This window comes from Dermacentor silvarum, chromosome 3, assembly GCF_013339745.2.
Source record: "Dermacentor silvarum isolate Dsil-2018 chromosome 3, BIME_Dsil_1.4, whole genome shotgun sequence".
NCBI classification, from domain to species: domain Eukaryota; kingdom Metazoa; phylum Arthropoda; class Arachnida; order Ixodida; family Ixodidae; genus Dermacentor; species Dermacentor silvarum.
In genome coordinates this window covers 24,823,001-24,841,575 of record NC_051156.1, presented here as the reverse complement: position 1 = coordinate 24,841,575, position 18,575 = coordinate 24,823,001, and the positions used below count along the sequence as shown (strand labels likewise).

Here is an 18,575-nt window from a genome sequence, read left to right as displayed (position 1 = left end):
AGGAATGTGAAAAACAAATAACCAGCATCAGCGTATGATTTACGCCCGTCACTCTTATTGAACTGTTCTTCGGTGGTGCGTGGCAGCGGAATCTGCCAATAACAGGTCGATGGCGATGCGGCTGTACATTAAAAAGGAAGAAAAATCAGTTTAAACAAGCAATACGTTGGCCATGAGAGCTGCTTCTGGCACTGTGGCGTTTTTTTAAACAAAGATGGCGGCGCCCACGCAAGCGCAATGTGGGGGTACTGTACACAATGTAAGCAAGAAGCAATGTCATTTGAGCGTATTTCGGAGTCTGCTAACCTTGCGGGAGTAGATAATGTGTGGGGAAACGTCCCGTCAATTTTCGTTGTTGCAGGATTGCAGTTGAGCAACATTTCATTGTCGAGAGGTACGAAATTTCGTTGCCGCGAGAATTTCATAGTCGCGAGATTTCATTATCACGGGTTTCGACTGTATTTCCTTTTTCCGTCATGGGAGATAATACGTCTTGCCTGTTTGCCTGCACGTACTCTCTGGGTGAAGGTATACCAAGGAGAGAGAGTGCGTCTTTGTCACTGTGGGGAAGATTAGAATACAATGTGCATCTTTTCACTGTACAGTGTAGACCGCTTATAACGTAAGTCGCCGGAGTCGCGAATATCCGCACTGTAAGTGGTACCGCACTATAACCAAAGCCACAATTCTCAAGGCCCGCACATATGCAAAACATGTGCACCGAGCCGCCATGCGTATGCGACAGTCGTGGAATGCGGCTAGAACGTTTGCATTCAATTTACAGACGAATCTCGTTAATTCGAACCAAATCACGCGGCGGCGCCTCCGACCGGCATTGCTCCGGCACCGCCATAGAGTAAAAGCTTAGGAGAGACCCCTCAATGTCACGCGCGAACAAAATTTAAAAAAAAGAAGAAAAAATAACATGGCAGAACTTTCACCCTCTCTCAAATGGGAAGGTCGCCGATTCTGCGTTGCGCCGGACCATGCGTGTATGTGCCGACGTCTCAGCCACGCTACTGTAGCCACGCGTAGAAAATGGCAGTGAACCCTTCTTTCTCCTTTATGCTTCCTCTACTTTCTAGTCGCGTGTTGGCCTTGCACGCTACGGCTACGGTGCAGAGGGAAGCAGTGGCGCTGTCCCAGGCCGGCCAACGAAACTGCCCACGCCGGCAAACGCCCGCTTCCCGATAACGGCAGAAAACGAAACTTCGGGGAGCTGGCGCCGGGCCGGCTGGAGCGGTGGCGCCTGCACGACGGCGGGCGTGCACGGTGACAGTCGAAAATGAGGGAGCTACGAAGGAGGGCGAGGGGAGCCACCGAAGCAGCGGAGTTGCCGAGGCGCAATCCGCTTCCCTGCCGCTCTCCTCCCTCACATTCCACGGTCTCCGCGTGCGCTCTTCGCCATGCCGTGCCGGCACCGCCCGCTCCCTTAAGTTTCGTTTACTGCCGTTATCGTGAAGCGAGCGTTGGTCGGCGTTGATAGTTTCGTGGCCCTCGTTCGCTATGTGCGCCGTGATATCTCACGATGCGCACTCAAGATTCTTTTTTCAGTCTTACTGGCTGTTCGTTCGCACCATGTGCCCTTCTCCTCCACTTCATCTCTCTTTCTTCCTCGAGCACTCCTTGGGGCGCCCGTTTGAGGGGAGCGTTCGCCGTCTCCGCTGACTTCCGTATTCCCAGGCAGCCGCACTGTAACCGGTATTTCGTTTCCCGCAACTGCATTATAAGCGATACGTGTATACATGGAGTGCTATGGGAAAATTAACGAGAGTCTGTACGAACAGGGTCTATACAGACCCTGTTCGGCTTGTTTTTCTTGGTTCGATTCAAAATCTGCCACGTTGCTGCCGTGTCCGGTATTTTCACGCAATCTCAGTGATTTCGAAAGACACCTCGAGCTTGCTTTCGCTCATATAGGACAACACAGAGGTCTAGACCAATTTAGTGTGAAATTTCTCCAAAAGAGATGACAAGAATATGAGTAAACCACTTCTTACAGTTACACATGCACCATACTTCATACACAGAATGAATATTTTGCATAATCACTTGTGAGGGAATTTTGAAAAAACGTTGAAGGCAATGGGTGCAGTACAAGGGGTCTTAGGAGGATAAGAGACTCCAAGCAGAGCACAATGCTTGTCGAGTTCTAAAAATAATTCGCAGGGCACAACGTGTAGGCCTTCAACCTGTTTGTGTGCCATTAGTTAGCGCAAGACTGCACATTGTAGCCGTGTGTAAGCAAGATTGTCACGGTGTTTAATGCAGACTGTCCTTGTTCGTTATTCAGAAGCATCAATGCCCTTCTAGTACTAAAAAAAGCAGCAAACTGCTTCATTACTGGCTTCTTTGCTACTGAGCAGAAATTTGGGGTTGTCATTTTTGAGAGACAATGACATTTCCTTGGACAGCAGATGGGCCTCCTGAGTGCCACACCCATGTCATGCAGGTGGACCCTGAATACCCACTCTGTCAGGGGGCACGGGTTGACATCACGGCCGACACCCGCCTTTGCTTGACGGCCCAGGAGGCGGAGCAGTTCACTGAGGAGATTCGTGAGTGGCCTTCTGTCTGCTCGTTTGGTGTAGTGTGCTCAGTGCATCTGGCCACCATTTTGCCGCAGCTGTGGGAATGCAGAGAGCCAAGAGAGTACTGGGGCAGCCAATAGCAGAGCTGGTTAAGGGGGGACGCGGCTTTCGCATCGCGAAAAATGGCTAAAAAATAGATTTTTTGAAAATCACATTTTCAGTTTCTGTAACTCTTATTCTATCTGATTCCGAAATATCATCACTGAAAACCAAGTAGAAGTGCTCTAAAAAATTTGTTGTATCATCCCAGGTGCCGAAAAATTGCGCGGAAATCGCGAAAGAACGGCGTTTTTCAAGCCCCGATATCTCCGGAACGGCGCAGCCGAGCGCCGCCATCTTGGTCTCGTTGGAAAGCGCATTTCTCCGTCTTCAAATCTGCCGCTTCAGCTTTCTCCTCCATACAGAAACAAGCACACAAAAAGCAAATGATTGAAGGTCGTGCCGGAGCCACCGATTGGCCGCGCCCGCCACGTGACTCCAGCGCGGTTCGCCATTGGTCCGGTGCTCGCTCCGTGATGGCGTCGTCTGCTCCGCTTGTTGCGGTCTCCTCGCGAGCTCCGGACAGTTTCCGTAATCTCGACGAGTGTTAAAGCGGGCGCTACGCGGACATCGCAGTAGCGTGGCCGATCCCGCTTTTTGTGGACGTCTCAGACCCGCGGCTAAGCATTCCGAGCATCGGTGACGCGGACTTCGCGACCGAGCTTCGGGCACGGAATGCTCGGACACGCGGTAAGCCTTTCGCGCGTAGGCGTCTCCGACTCGGCGATGAAGCACATCGCGCGCGGACTTCTCGGATCCTTGCCTAAGCATTTCGTGCGTTGGCGTCTCCGACTGCGCGACTAAGCAAATCGAGCGTTGACTCCTCAAGCCCGCGGCTACGCATTTTGCGCGTCTGCACATCGCTCAACAAGGGTCGACTCCTCGGACCCGCGGCTACGCACTTCGCGCGTCGGCACCGCAAGCGTCGACTCCTCGAGCCCGCGGTTAGGCATTTCGCGCGTCGGCACCTCGGACTGTGCGACTAAGCTAATCGAGCATCGACTCCTCGAGCCCGCGGCTTGGCATTTCGCGCGTCGGCACATCGCTCATCGAGTGTCGACTCCTCGGACCCGCGGCTAGGCACTTCGCGCATCGGCACCTCGAGCGTCGACTCCTCGAGCCCGCGACTAGGCATTTCGCGCGTCGGCACCTCGGACTGCGCGATTGAGCTCACCGAGCGTCTATTCTTTGGACCCGCGACCAGGCATTTCCGCGCATCGGCACCTCAGACCCGCGACTTAGCACATCGCGCGCCGACTCTATTATCGTATTGCCACGATATCTTGTACTAATACCTATCATACCACCCCTTCATAAAGAGAACCTCATCATGAGCTCTGTTCACTAGGCCACTTGGGCTGGCACAAACACCTGGCTGCAGAAGTGAGGCATGATACAAAAGCACAGGCTGGAAAGCACCTAGCAGCTGCATTATTGCAGCCTATCTATCAGTGGCTCTCCTTCATCCATAGCCATTGTCAATGGAAGATGATCCAAAACGCTGCTGAGAGCCTTCATTCAGTAACATCGTCTATTCTACCAAAAGAAAACAATGCCTCACTGACTGTACTAGAGACTGCTATCAATGAGGCAGTCTGCAGGTAGAACGCTAGAACTACTGTATATTTATGCCCACATAGTTCTGCACCTCACTTGGTTTGGAACCCAGGCACCATGCTCTTTGTAGAGCAGCAGTAAAGAATGCCATACAAACATGAAAAAGCCAGAATGAATGCGCATGAGATCAGAGGCCACATGTCCAAGAAGCCCCACATCACAAAACACATCAAAGATTACAAATTTGGTGCGTTTTAGAGAACTGAAGAGAGGGTGAAACTTTGAGATCCATTTTCTCAAAACTGTTTTTTCGCCTTTCTGCTCAGTTTCTGGAGCTGATTTCTTCGTTACCGTTTAGCCTATTTTGATTCTGTTTTTTTTTGTCATGTTCCTTGGACTACAGTGCAGGTCGAGACAGTCTCACATTTTTATCTTGAATATTTATAAATTTATGGCGTGGCTATTCCGGAAGCGAGTTTAGACTGAATGCAGACTTCCCTAAGAGTTTCAATTTCGCGTTCTTTTGTTTTTGAGGGTTTCATGTGTTGTCCTTCTGGGTTTTAAAGAATCTGGACTTCCCTCTCTAGATTCGATTTCGCGTTCTTATTACTACTTTTTGAGGGTCTAATTGTTAATTTGTCCTTTGTGGATTTTCTCTTTTGTTGCATTTTTTTTTTTTTTGACGAGTGTTGCTCTTTTGACGTAATCATTTAGCGGGCGCACATATGGCCCGCACACCAAGCACACATTCGTTCACCCCGAAAGTGTGCTTGGTGCGAAGGTAACTTGAAAAATGACTATCTAAAAAATTTGTGTTGCGAAAAAAAAAAAAGTAAGACTGTCACGACCTTCAGCACGCATTGAGCTATGCATTCAATACTCAACGAGCCTTCCATCACGTTTTTTAAGCTCCCCAGGCCCTCCAGAAAGTTCAAGAGAGAAAAATTCTGCTCAATAAAATGTTCTCAAGGTATCACTCTGAAACTTTTATGGAAGTATCAGGGAGACATTCTAAACATTTGTGCCAATTTTCATCAAAATCAATGAAGAAATCAGGAAGTTGATTTTCAAAGCCACGTCCCCCCTTAAAGGCCAAGTGGAGTACAACTTGAGTTAAACTGGCTCTAAATGCATACCATATATCATCAACGTAATCTTGGCACAGCTGCAGAGCTGGTAATCTTCTGATTAGCAGCCTTTCCATGGAGTAAACAGGAGACGATGTGGTGGGGAGTGGTAGTGATGGTGCGGATATGGCGAAAGTCCCAGAATGGTACACGACTCCCGATTTTTTAGTGGCACCTAGGCGTGCATCGCCCACTCACCATTTGCGAGTGTCTATCTGGGCATGCTTTCTCGTTTGCGCATGTTGTTTGAGCTGTTGCAAGAATGCCGACACATGGCGTGGCCTTTGTGGGCACATCATTTTAATTGCTGTGTTCGTGCTACATAAAGGATGAGTTATTTTTAGCGAGTACATTAAGTAGAGAGGGCACTGTGTAAGTCAAGGATCCCTCGCTGTAATATGCACCGGGTGTGGGAACATGTCATTTTTCTGTGTGTCATGTTTTCCGGGTACTGCTAATATTATTTTATTTGTGCTAGTGAAATTGCAACAGAATGGTTACACTTCAGAAAGGATTTATAGCTCAATATTAGCTTATATATATACACAGGAAGAATATGAAATTTTAGAAAAATATATTTTGTTGGCCAGGAAAAAGGCACATTTGCTGCTCGTCGAACAGCTCATTTTTGAAGCAGATGTAATGTGTACAAATTTGTAATAACCTGGGGTGCACCAAACAGGGCTACAGTATTGAAACAATGAGAACACGAGCGAGTTGTACAGCTTAACTTTGATTTTCTTAAGAAGACAATATTGCATTGGTGCAATAGTACCAACAACAGAAGGTGCCTCTTTACACAGATATTTGACATGGGGCCGTATTCTGAAACGTTCCATTTGGGCGAAATATCTTTTTTCGCTTTCAGGCGCACACTGATTGGCTGGTTGAACAAAACTGGAAAAGAAGTCGCACCACCTAGCAGGTCTGGTGTACGTCACTTTGACGTCACGCTGTCAGTGGGTGCTCCCGACATGTATTGAATAAGGGAACACGCCTGTGTCGTACTGTGGCTGATACATTAGAAAACAACACACCCGAGCCGCTCTGCACTCGCACGTTGCGCCCTCTCGTGTGTTGTGCGAAGCGTTCGAGAGTGCGTGTTGGTAGTGCATGCTGACGTTACGGGTAAGCAGTCGGTTGACTTATCGAACGCAACTTTCGCCTAGGTGAAATATCGCCACAGTGGAACGTTTCAGAATACGGCCCATGGGCGTTTATTTATTTCATTCATTTATACAATACAGCAGGCCTTGGCGTGGCCCAAGCAGGAGCGTCATACAAATGATAATAAAAGATAATAACATAAGCAGACGTAAATTAACAGTGCGCAGAATACCATCCCAGTCTATCAGCTGCCAGAACAAAGCACGTAAAAGAACACCCGCTCATGTAATGAAGGAATTCCCAAAACAAATAAAGTAAAGAACATCTGTAGAAATGAATCATCAATACAGTTGAAGCAAAGTAAAAGAACAATAACGCAAAATTCAACTTGGGTAATCAATTCACAAGAGAGCAATGGTGCAATAATTCAGATGGTCAATGGAATCAATACTGGTTAGTAGCGAATGAGGTAAATTGTACCAATCCGTAATGGTGCGTAGGAAAAAAGAATCTTTAAAGACAGAAGTTCTGACATTATAGGGAGTTAACGAGTGTGTTTGGCATGCCATCATTGGCGTTACATAAAGCTCGGGAGCGAGGTTATTTTTAAGAAGAAAAATAAATTTGAACCACTGGATTTTTCTTCTCATTTCCAGTGTTTGGATACCACATTGTTTTATTAATGCTGTCATGCTGTCATTAATCAGTCATGCGCTACTTTGAGAAAATAAATCTGATTGCTTTACGCTGAATTCTTTCTAGTGCATCAATGTTTGTTTTGGTGTAAGGGTCCCATACTATGCATGCATACTCAAGTTTTGGTCTTATTAGTAATGTGTAGGCTAAAAGTTTAGTTACAGCGGGAGCTTGTTTTAGTTTATGACATCTAAGACAAAGTTTACGAAAGGCTGAGTCACATACGTTACTAATGTGAGTGTTCCAGTTTAGGCTATTTGTTATTGTGACGCAAAGATATTTGTATTCCCTCACCTCGGTTAGTGGTTCAGATCCTAGGGCACAAGGAAAAGATAGACTATTTCATTTCTTAGTGATTTTCATGTAGACTGACTTGTTAGCATTCAGTTTCATATTCCAGCGATTGCAACAAGAAAGAAGATTATAAAGGTTATTGTTCAAGGTTGACCGCGGCCGGTTACTTAACCAAACAGCATACAATCATCAGCAAATAATTTTATTTGAACGGGTTCAGTGATTACGCTGGTGATGTCACTAATATAAATGAAAAACAATAACGGCCCTAGAACGTTACCCTGAGGGACACCTAAGGTAACTTGGAGTTCACGGGAATGGTAACTGTCAATACTTACAAACTGTTTTTTGTTCGTGAGGTACGCTGAAGCCCAATTACTAATGAAACAAGGAAGGTAAATAATCGAAGTTTTTCAATCAATTTCGAGTGTGCAGCAAGGTCAACTGCTTTCCTGAAGTCTAAAAATATTGACGCGAAGTAAGCTGCCCACCTACAGGCACCGATCGTCACGAGTCAGCTGCCCACTTGACAGCTGCCCACTTGACATTTTACTGGTGGAGGTGCTGGGTATATGATACCATTGCCGGAGACGCAGCATACTCCTGACTCATCCCCAGTGAGTAGTCCGGGAGAGATTACTCCTGTGCATGTACGCACCAGCCGCCGTCTTCAAGGGCTCCAACCTGAGCACGGTCTGTTGCCCGATCGTATCCGGACGATGAACCTGAGCCCACAGCCTCCTGCTGCTGTGGCTGCTTCGCCGGCGCAGATAATCTTCAACCAGCCACAGACGCCGACTGCATTCCACGGAGATGCTACTGAACACGTGGAAGATTGGCTAGACCATTTCGAGCGGGTCGCCGAATGCAACGGATGGAACGAAGACCGAAAGTTGCGCAACGTGTACTTCGCGCTCCAAGACTCCGCGAGGACGTGGTTCCATAACCATGAAACGACATTGACTTCGTGGCACGAATTTCGACAGCAGCTGGTCGCCATATATTCCAACATGGACAGGAAGGAGCGAGCGGAGCTGGCAATACAGGCGAGATTCCAAGCCTCGAACAAGAGCGTCACCACATATACTGAAGACATGGCTCGTCTCTTCAGACGTGTGGATGCCTCGATGGCCGAAGACAAGAAGGTGCGACATTTGATGCGAGGTGTCAAGCAAGAGATCTTTGCTGGACTTATTCGGAAGCCGCCCACAACACTTGCAGACTTCCTTGCTGAAGTGACAGCAATGGAAAGGGCCCTTCGACAGCGTGCCAGACAATACAACCGCAACGTGATGGAACTTTCACACAGCCGCTCTAGCATGACCTCGGAAAACCACCTCGAGGACTTACGCGAATTGATCAGGGCTGTGGTAAGAGAAGAGCTCCACAAAATGCAGGTAACCGACGCGCCGACAGCCCGAATTTCTGTAGCGGAGATAGTGCGCGACGAGATTAGGCAAGCCGTCCAAGCTCCTGAACGCTACGAGGTACCACAACTGCGGGAGCCAGTCCGAATGACTTATACGGACGCCGTACGACGACCGTCGCTGTACGGCCCCTCAAACGTCATGCGCCCCTTCGAACAGACTGAAGTAGTGTTCAGGCGTCGCAGTCCACCGTTCATCGAGGAGTCGAGGCCCAGAAAAAGCGACGTTTGGCGGGCTCCGGACCTCAGGCCCCTATGTTTTCATTGCGGAGAGGCTGGCCACGTCTACAGGATGTGCCCCTATCGACGCGTGGGCCTCCGCGGGTTCCCTCCAGGTGCACCTCGTCCACGACCTGGTCAGCGCCCGATGGAGATAGAGAACTTCATCGCGAGTCGCGACAGTTCATTCGAGCAGCGAAGGCACGAGCTCCGTTCTGCATCGCCTGCTCGATACCGATCGCCAAGTCCCTCATTTCATCGAGACGCTCGTAGGCGTCGTTCACTCAGCCCTGCAAACCCGGAAAACTGAGTCCAACGACCTCCGGAGGTGAGGCTGCTGACGCCGAGCGCATTGAATATCCTCCATCACGACAACAACGACGACGAAGCACCGACGTTCAGTCACACTCCAGTGCCCAAAGGCAAGTGGTAACGTCAGACATACTGATTACCATTGTGGGGATTGAGGGTTGCGTCGGCGTCATTGCGCGGGCTAACACCTGTTCTGCCGTCCCCCGGTTTTCTCCGTCCCCCGGTTTTCCCCGACCTCCGCTTCCCGCGGTGGCGCTGCGCACGCGGCGGTTCCGCTGAGGGCGGGGCGCTGACGTCACGAGGCGGCCGGTTTTCGGCTGCTAGCGGCGGAGCGTGCCTGGGACGTCTCTCCGGGACCAGCGCACGGTACGTTCATGCTTTCCTCTCGTCCGCCGACACCTTTGTGACTAGGACATGACAGCCAAATCGAGTTTTGTATCCAGGAGGGTCAGTTCGGGGCAAGGGAGTAGTAGATGGATTGGCAGGTGCCTTGTTAGTAGCTGGGTTAGTTTCCCGTTCCATTTCTACCGGACTATGATATGCTTGCGGAAACTCATAGTTACCTCCTTCGTCCTTGCAGTCATTCTGCTGTGAAACAAAGCGAACTAGGAATTTCCTGTTTCTTTCTAGAACTACCCCAGTGGAACTACATACGACCTCGGATGCTGTGCAAAACGCAAGACTCGCGCTCTCACTTTGCAGTCTGTCACCCATACTTCCGCTCCCGGTATGAGGACTGGCAGCCGAAGAGCCCTATGACGACTGTTGAAGTACCTACGCTGCCGCTGTCGGATGCCCGTCAGAAGTTCTGCAAGGCTTTTTCCAAGTGGCCCTGGGGTGTCCCTGTGCGCTAGCAGCGAAAGATAGGGGTCCTTAGGTTTTATAATCAGCCGTTTAATTGTTTGGACCATCCTTTCGACTTCAACATTTGCCTGGGGGTATCTGGGGCTCGTCGTCACGGTGCGAAATCCATAGTCACTAGCTAATGACTTAAATTCCTGGGAGACAAATTGTGTTCCGTTATCCGACATAACAACCTCTGGTATGCCATGTCTTGCAAAGAAACTTTTGAGGTGCATAATCACAGTGGCACTTTTTGTCGAAGATAGCAAGGCTATCTCTTGGTATCTAGAAAAATAATCTATGACCACCAAATACAGTAAAAGCTCAATGATACGAATCTCGCGGGATCACGAAAAATATTCGTATTAGCCGAAATTCGTATCATCGAAACACAATTAAAACTACTGTCGAATCTCGATAATTCGAACTCGAAGGGGCCCGAAAATTTGTTCGAATTAAAAGGACATATTTTTGAAGTATTCGTGCACCATAGCACGATGCACGAACGGTGCAAGTCGCCAAATATCGCGGCGCGCAAGCGCATAGCAAGCGCGGGCCACGAAACTGCCCACGCCGGCTAACGATTGCTTCCCGATAACGACAGAAAACAAAGCTTCAGGGAGCGGGCGGGCGGTGCCGGCACACGGGTGCGCGGGAGACCGTCGAAGGTGGGGGAGGAGGGCGGCAGGAAAGCGGATTTGGCCTGCGTCAACTCCGCCGCTTCGGTGGCTCCCCTCGCCCTCCCTCTCAACTCCCTCGTAGCTCTCTCACCTTCGACTCCGTGCGCACATCTCCGTGCGCGCCCGCCGCCGTGCTGGCGCCAGCTTACTTTAGCCGCCCCCTGAAGTTTCGTTTTCTGCCGTTATCGAGAAGCGAGCGTTTGCGGGCGTGGCAGTTTCATTGGCCCGACTGTGCCTCCGCCGCTGCTTCCATCTGCGCTGCTGCCGCAGCGTGCAAGGTCAACATGGGACTAGAAAATAGAGAAGGGTTCACTGCCATTTTATCCGCGTGGCTGAGACGTCGGCACTATTGTGTGCTAGAATACGGTTGTCTAGAACACTCTAGTCGGCACGTACACGCTTGTTCCGGCGCGATGCAGAAACGGCGACCTCGCAATTTGAGAGAGGGGGAAATTTCCGCCGCGGGTTCTTTTTTTTTTTTTTCCCCCGTTCCTTCGCGCGCGGCATTGCGGGGTCTCTTCTGAGCTTTTGCTCTACGGCTGTGTCGGAGCAATGCCGGTCGGAGGCGCCACCGTGTGATTTGGCGCGCTGCTCAGAGCATTGTCGGTGCGCGGTATGTTCGAAATAAGCGCGTTCGAATTCGCTTGCTTCGCGTTGACGTTGAACGAAAGCACGTTTTTCATTATAGTCTCGCTGTGCAACAATTGAGCTCAGTGTTGACGTTGCGTGGCCAAGCTCCTTAGCCAACTCCGTCCGCTTCCTCTTGGCATCCTCATCGACATTTCGAAGAATGTCTAATTTCTCTTTAAAGGAGAGTGCTTTCCACTTGCGAGACATAGCTCGCTGCGACTAGGCAAAATGGCGCAAACACGAAGAACGCGGCCCGAAGCGCAGCAGCCACTCCATCTGATGGCTCGCAGAAAAGGAGAAGTACAAAAGCACCAAAAGCGCCACCGCTTCAAACTCTTCGCGCCCAGTCGCGGAGTCCGCGCTGTCCCGCGCTGCGCCTCCGCACCAAAAGAGGAGAGAAAGCGCGTGACTGCGCGCTGTTCTCTTTCGCGGCCGTCGGTGGGGCGGCGTTTATTCGTATCAACCGACGCAGGCTTAAAATCGATTCATAACAACCGTTCTCTAGCACGTTGCAAAGTAATGGGGCTCGGCCAGGACCACAGAAAAATTCGTATCATCCAGAAATTTGTATTAGCCGTGATCGTATCATCGAGCTTTTACTGTACCACTTTCCCTCAATATGGCAGAGATCAACGCCTAGCTTTTGCCAAGGACGCTGTGGAGTCGTCGTCGGAATCATTGGTTCCGACTTTTGCTCCCTGTGCTCCGTGCATACAAGGCAATCGGTCACCAAAGCTCTCAGCTGACAACTCAACCCAGGCCACGATAGACTCTCTGGCTCGAGCTCCGCATTTTTCAATTCCCTGGTGACTCTAGTGCATGCACATCAAGACTTCTGCGCGTAATTTTTGTGGGATCACCAGCCGCACACTTTTGAGTAGCACGCCTTCAGCGACTGTCAGCGTTGCTCTTTCCTGCGAGTACGGACGCAAGACCATCGCAATGAGAACTTTGGCCAGCCTTCCCAGCTGAATATTACGAGAGCGTGACAGACTGCATCAGCTGCTTGTTCAGCTTTGACTCGTTCAAAAAGCCAACCCTCGGCGCCATTTGACAAACAGCCAGAAGCGAACTTGCCAACTTCTCCAAAATTTAGTGCGTGATCATCAATTTCTTTCCCTGAATCGGGGCTCTGGACAACACATCCGCAGTAACGAGGCTCTCACCCGAGACATGTGCAACCACATATCTGAACCGCATAGCTGAACCGCATGAGCCTCATGCGAAAACGAATATGCGAATATGAGGTGGCAAAACCTCTAAAGGTGATTTTCCCAACAATGTTATAAGTGGTTTGTGGTCGGTTTCAAACAAAATTTCAAGACCTTTGACCTACCCGTCGAATCGTTCTGCCACCCAAGTCATTGCCACTGCTTCCTTCTCAATCGAGAGTATCTGGTTTCGGCGGGTGTCAACGAGCGCGATGCAAATGCAGCAGGGCTTTTTTCATTGTTCGGTTGAACTTGCATCAGTACGGCCCCCAAACTGAATTATGACGTGTCAGCGGAAAGAATCATAGGGTACTTAGCATCATAGTTAGCCATGACGCGCGGCGAAGAGATAACGTCTTTGATGTACGACAGCGCTTGCTCTTGGGACGGCCCCCAAACCGAATGATGACGCGTCAGCGGAAAGAATGATAGGATACTTTGCATCATAGTTAGCCATGACGCGCGTCGTAGAGATAACGTCTTTGACGTACAACAGCGCCTGCTGTTGGGCCGGCCCCCAAACCGAATGATGACGCGTCAGCGGAAAGAATCATAGGGTACTTTGCATCATAGTTAGCCATGACGCGCGTCGAAGAGATAACGTCTTTGACGTACGACAGCGCTTGCTCTTGGGCTGGTGCCCACGTCCATTCGGAAATGCTCGTGCTCTGCGAGGTGAAGAGGTTTTGCGCGCTATGAGTGTGAGAGAGAGAGAGACGCATTCACGGAGCGGGTCTCCTGGAACGCGGTGTCGGTGTTGCAAGCTGCGCTATGCAATGCGCAGTGACGGCCGTAAGTCCGAGACGCGCGAAAAGAAATTATCATCATGAGTAATAAGATGAAAAGTTTGCGCGCATTTCCGGAAAATGCTGGGCTACGAACACCCGGCTTCGCTGTTTGAAGCGTTGTGCGGCCGAGTGCAAGGTTAAGCGTTTTTTTACTCTAGAGTTTTCCGTGTCATTCCAAATTAAAAGGTTGCCATATATACGAAGTTTTTAGTTGATTAAAGCGACTTTCCTGTTTTGCTGTCTTTCTTCTGAAGCACAGAAGTTTACGCTTCCTGAGCGTGTTTTGTGAGTAGTCATTTTATACTGATGTACCGGTACCTTTCAGTTTATAAGCATTCTTCATAATTTGCTGCTTTTTCGTCGTAATCTTGAAAGTACAAGATGACTGGTCATGATTTACCAGGCCTACCAAGGCGATGAATTCGGCCAACTGACTTGCATGTGATTTCAAGTTGAGTGGAAAAAATGTCAGTTAAAACTTTGCGGTGCAGCACTGCCTCTGTCTCGTCTTTATCCTTTGATACACCAAAGATCACAAAATTTGAACGTCTACTCCAAATCAGTAATCTTGGCCTCGAAGGATTTTACCGTGCGTTCAAGGCTGTCCACGCATGCAGTTTGCTTTTCTATTTCTGAGAAAGAAGCATCTCAATGCACAAGACGTTTTTACATGTTTGTTTGTTGATTGCAGAACATTGCTACATCCTCAGCTAACTTATTCTGACCCAAAAGTATTTTTTCCAGCAATTCACGAGTACTAGAGTCATTTGTGTCAGGGCTGGGATTTAACTCAACTTCTCTGCACAAGAGAAACGCGTTCCGAGTTAAATTACTAGAAAAAAATTACTCCCAAGTGTTAGGACTGAGTCAACAATCTGGAAATATTCATCTGATACGCTTACCTTCCTCTTCGGCACATACACCACAACCTTTGTCTTGTTGGAATTCATACAGTAAGAGTTAACTTCTACCTATATTTAAAAAATCTGGGAAACCTGACATTTTAGTGATGTCAGTTGTGGAGATGGGTTTGCACAAGGCTTACCCTATGAGCGACGATCAGGAAAGGGCACGACGCTCCTCCACACCGCAACGCACAAAGGTGCTACGGCAGGGTTCGTCGACTCTCCGACACGGCGCAGAGAAGGCTCTGGAGTCAGATCGTCAACAAACACGGGTTTATTCACCCAAGATACAGCACAGTGCGACAGTCACGGCACTTACGGGCCAAGGCTCACCGCAAGACCGATTGAGTACACGCGCCTGCTGCGCTAGGGCTAACCGGGTAGCGGTCCGCCAAGCGCGAGAACGAGGAGTCGCGAGAACAAAGGTCTCATGGAACCACCTCGTTGCGGGCCTGTGAGCATCTGCCGCGGTGAGGAAGCGCTCAGCGGATGAGAGCTCGGGTGGAGAGGGTGCCCGGGGACCGCCGCGCGGGAGGCCACTCAGGGTGCGTCCTGGTGACGTGTTCTCACGGGGGCCAAGTTCAATCTCGGTATGGGAGAAGCACAGATTTCGCGGGAAAGTAGGTCTGGTGCGCTCGCCATGTCCGCCATGTCGTTACCGCGGCGGCTCCCTGAGATCTAGTTAAGCGCCACGCACGAGCTGGGGGCGCGGGAAGGCAACTCGATCCCCACACAGTAATGTAGAGAACGAAAGAAAGGATACTTCCTTGTGGTACCCCAGCTCTTCTTATAGGCTGTAAAGTTGGCCTACCATTATCAATAACAACGTATTGCACTCTGTGCTCTAAGTAGGACTCGAGAAGTGCTAGCGCAATACTGCGGATGCCATACGCTTCCAACTTGTCAAGTAAAATTTTTTTTTTTTTTAATATAAGATCGAAACCTTTAGGAAAGTCTTCGTATATACCCAGCAAAAGCTTTTTGTCCTTAAATGCCTTCATTATATTGTTGCAAGGCGGAAACAAGCACAATGGCGTTTATGCAATACGAATGCCGAAGGCACCAGCTGACACTAGATCATGGTGGCAGAAGCCCGAGCAGCAACAATGACATTTCTTCATCATCGTCTCTTGGCTGCTTGCCCTGTTCTTCTGCATCGCGACACTATGCCACCGGGGTTGGAGCACTATCCCGGCGCAAGCTATTATGGCTCGGAAAAGGCACGCACGTTGTGGGGTCTTAGTGTCTCACAGGAGACCGACCACCGTGGGTTCGAGCTTAGCGAGCCACAGGGCTGCATCAGCCGTCACCTCCAGCACCGCTGCGCGCGAGCTCAGGCTGCAAGGGGCTACCGAGCGACACATGCAAGAACACAGTATTGCCCTGAGTAACAGAAACCGTTTATTGTCTCAGGCGGCACCAGCACGCCTGGGCGGCGGGGCTGCAAAAGGGCCCCGCACCAAGGGCGAAAATACAGACACGGGCGCCTATAGCACGTCGCTGCGAGAGCACAGGCTCAAGCTGGGACACGCCGCTAGGAAAAGTCCCGGCGGCTGTGCTACTTGCTCTGGCGATAACCAATGGGCCAACTCGCGAGAGCACGGGCAATCTCCTTCTGCTTGGGCCTTTGGCAAGGGCTGCTCGGTGTGGTACGACCTTGCGCGAGCACTAGGCACCGCTCTTCGGCTTAGCGTCAGGAAAGGAGCACCACAAACTATGCGCTCCCTGCACGGGCAAAGGCACCGTGTGCGGGCTCAAGTCTGTGGGATCTCACACTGCGCTCTTGGGACAAAGGAATGACAACACAGTAGAGCAAACAAACAAAAGGGCATTTATTGCACCTTTCATACACTAATACACGCTAGCCGAATCACTACCCGTAGAACATTCACATGGGCGCGCGACAAATCAAGGAAGTCCGACTCACCGCGACCGGATAGGGAGCGAATATGTTCGCCCCATGCCGTGTGGGGGTCTTCCCCAACCCGTAGCGCGTGTAATCGCAGCTACGTAGGGTTCGGGCGAATAAGGCAACAAGCGAGTCAACTCAACAACGTTTATTGCTGTTGGCAATAAAACACACTTGCAGAGGGAAGTCCGCTCTGTATAATAAGCAATAAAATGGGCTTGCCTCGTCGCATGTGGTAGTCACGCGAACGAGGTCACTCACGGGTTTCAGCGGGTAAATCCGTATGGGCAGGTATAGTCAAGCGAGGTCAGAGAGACCGGGGGTCTCTCGTTCGCGCTCTTTTATATCTTTTTACCTTTCCGCGAGGGGTGTGTCCTCCTCGCCCGCCGGATACTTTCCCTCTTCCCGCGCGGGCGCGCGCGTCGCAAGAGGTGAGCGAGAACCGGGAACGGGCAAAGTGCATTTCTCCCGTGTTCGCCCGGCTCCCGCGGCGCGCGTTGTGCGCGCACGAGATGTCCGCCCGGCGAGCGCCCGCGGGAGAAGGTGGCAGCGTGTGCTCCCCACATCCTCCCCCCCTTAAGAAGGCCTCCGTACGTTGAGGCTGGCACCTAGGGACGTCCGTTTGCCTGAGTACCCGCCGAGGTTGGCGATCGAGGAAGCGTTGTGCTGATGTGGCCCTCAGCTGGCGGATACTTGATGCCGACTCGGAGCAACGCCTCCTTTACTAGAGGAGGCGCTGCTAGGATGCGGCTGGTCAGCTGCACTGCTCGGGCTTGCAAGGCGGGCTTGCGAGGCGGGATCGTTGTCGGGGCTCGAAGGTGGCTCTCAGTGCTGTGCCCTTGGTGTCGGCTGCTCTGGAGGGCGTGGTCGTCTGCCGGCCGCAGGCTTGCGGTTCGTGCGGCTCCAAGGCCGGCGTAGTGCCGTCAGTACTGCAAGGGCGTCAGTTGTTCTAGCGCGTACTGCAGGCAATTCGCACGGCCGTATCTCGTCTTGCTCGGCTCCTGGAAATTATTAGCAAGCTGCACGAAGCGGCACTGTGATCAGCAGCAAAGTTGGCCGTATCCGGGAACCCCGTCGACGTCTGTTACGAAGGGAATGTTCGCAAGAATCATCACCAATTCGAGTCGCAGCACAAGATAATCACTGCACTGTCCCTCACAGCTGTCTTTGGTGAAACCGCACCCCGCACACCCACGCGTCGAACGTTCACGCCACATTCCCGTCGTGGCCTCGACGACTCGTCGTCCATACTCGGCGCTCCATGGTCACTAGACGTTCGCTTCCCCGGCAGGAACTACCAAGGTGCCAGCCCGGCGCGGCTGTATGCTCACGCGGTACGCAACGCCACCCGGACTTACGAATGTTCCTCGCAGTCGTCGAGTTACGCAACTAGCAGTCAGATTACTTTCGCCTGCTACGCAAATTGTAGCTCGGCTGCGGGCGCGCCATTCGGTTCTGACTGCTCTCTCTCACCGATCGCGGTTGAGGGAGGGCCTGATCGTCATCCCACTGCTCATCACACGGCATGTAGCGTTTCAGGTCGCATACGTGTACCGGTCCGCCGATCGGCTTTCCTTTCTTGTTCTCGAGCCGGTAAACAAGCGAGGAAACCTTCTCTCTCACTAGATACGGCCTGGTCCACTTCGGCGCCAGCGAGGCAGCGAACTGTTTGGTAGCATCGCTGAGAACGTGCTGGTGTCGAAGCACCAGATCGCCCACTTCGTAGTGGACGTTCCGATGCAAGCGGTCGTACTGCGTCTTCTGCTGTGCCCTTGCAGTGCGAAGATACAGCCTGCTTTATGTAAAGCTTCCGTCATCTTGCCACTTAGATGCGTCGCGTATTCAGCTCGTGCTGACGGCGCGACTGGCATTCCGCTGCGATCCGCCAGAACCCTATCCATCGGATTCGGCAGCTCTCTCCCCAGGTAGAGAGAAGAAGGCGCATACCCAGTCGAGCGGTTCACTGTCGATCGCAATGCAAACCCGATCTCTGGAAGGTAGGTATCCCAGTCCTTATGCCTTTCAGAGAATGCGACAAGCATGTGCTTGATGTTGCCATTGACTCGTTCAGTGGGGTTCGACTGAGCATGGTAGGTTGTCGTTTTCTTATGCTTAATGCCCAGTGCGGCGCATGAGTCAACGAACACCTTTGCAGTGAAGTAGGACACATTGTCCGTTATCAACTGCTCTCGAAAACCAAACCTGGTGAAAACCTCCATGAACTTATTCATGATGACTCGT

At 50.9% G+C, this 18,575-nt stretch overlaps 1 protein-coding gene across 3 annotated transcripts in view; it reads left to right on the top strand.

Annotated features, from left to right (window-relative positions):
- LOC119445387 (ubiquitin conjugation factor E4 B) overlaps positions 1-18,575 on the top strand; it is a 441,801-nt gene that overhangs the window by 260,984 nt on the left and 162,242 nt on the right. For all 3 annotated transcript variants that reach the window (XM_049664500.1, XM_037709694.2, XM_049664499.1), the window contains exon 12: positions 2,453-2,558. In XM_049664500.1, the coding sequence (XP_049520457.1) occupies positions 2,453-2,558 (106 nt within the window). The remainder of the gene's footprint in view (positions 1-2,452; positions 2,559-18,575) is intronic.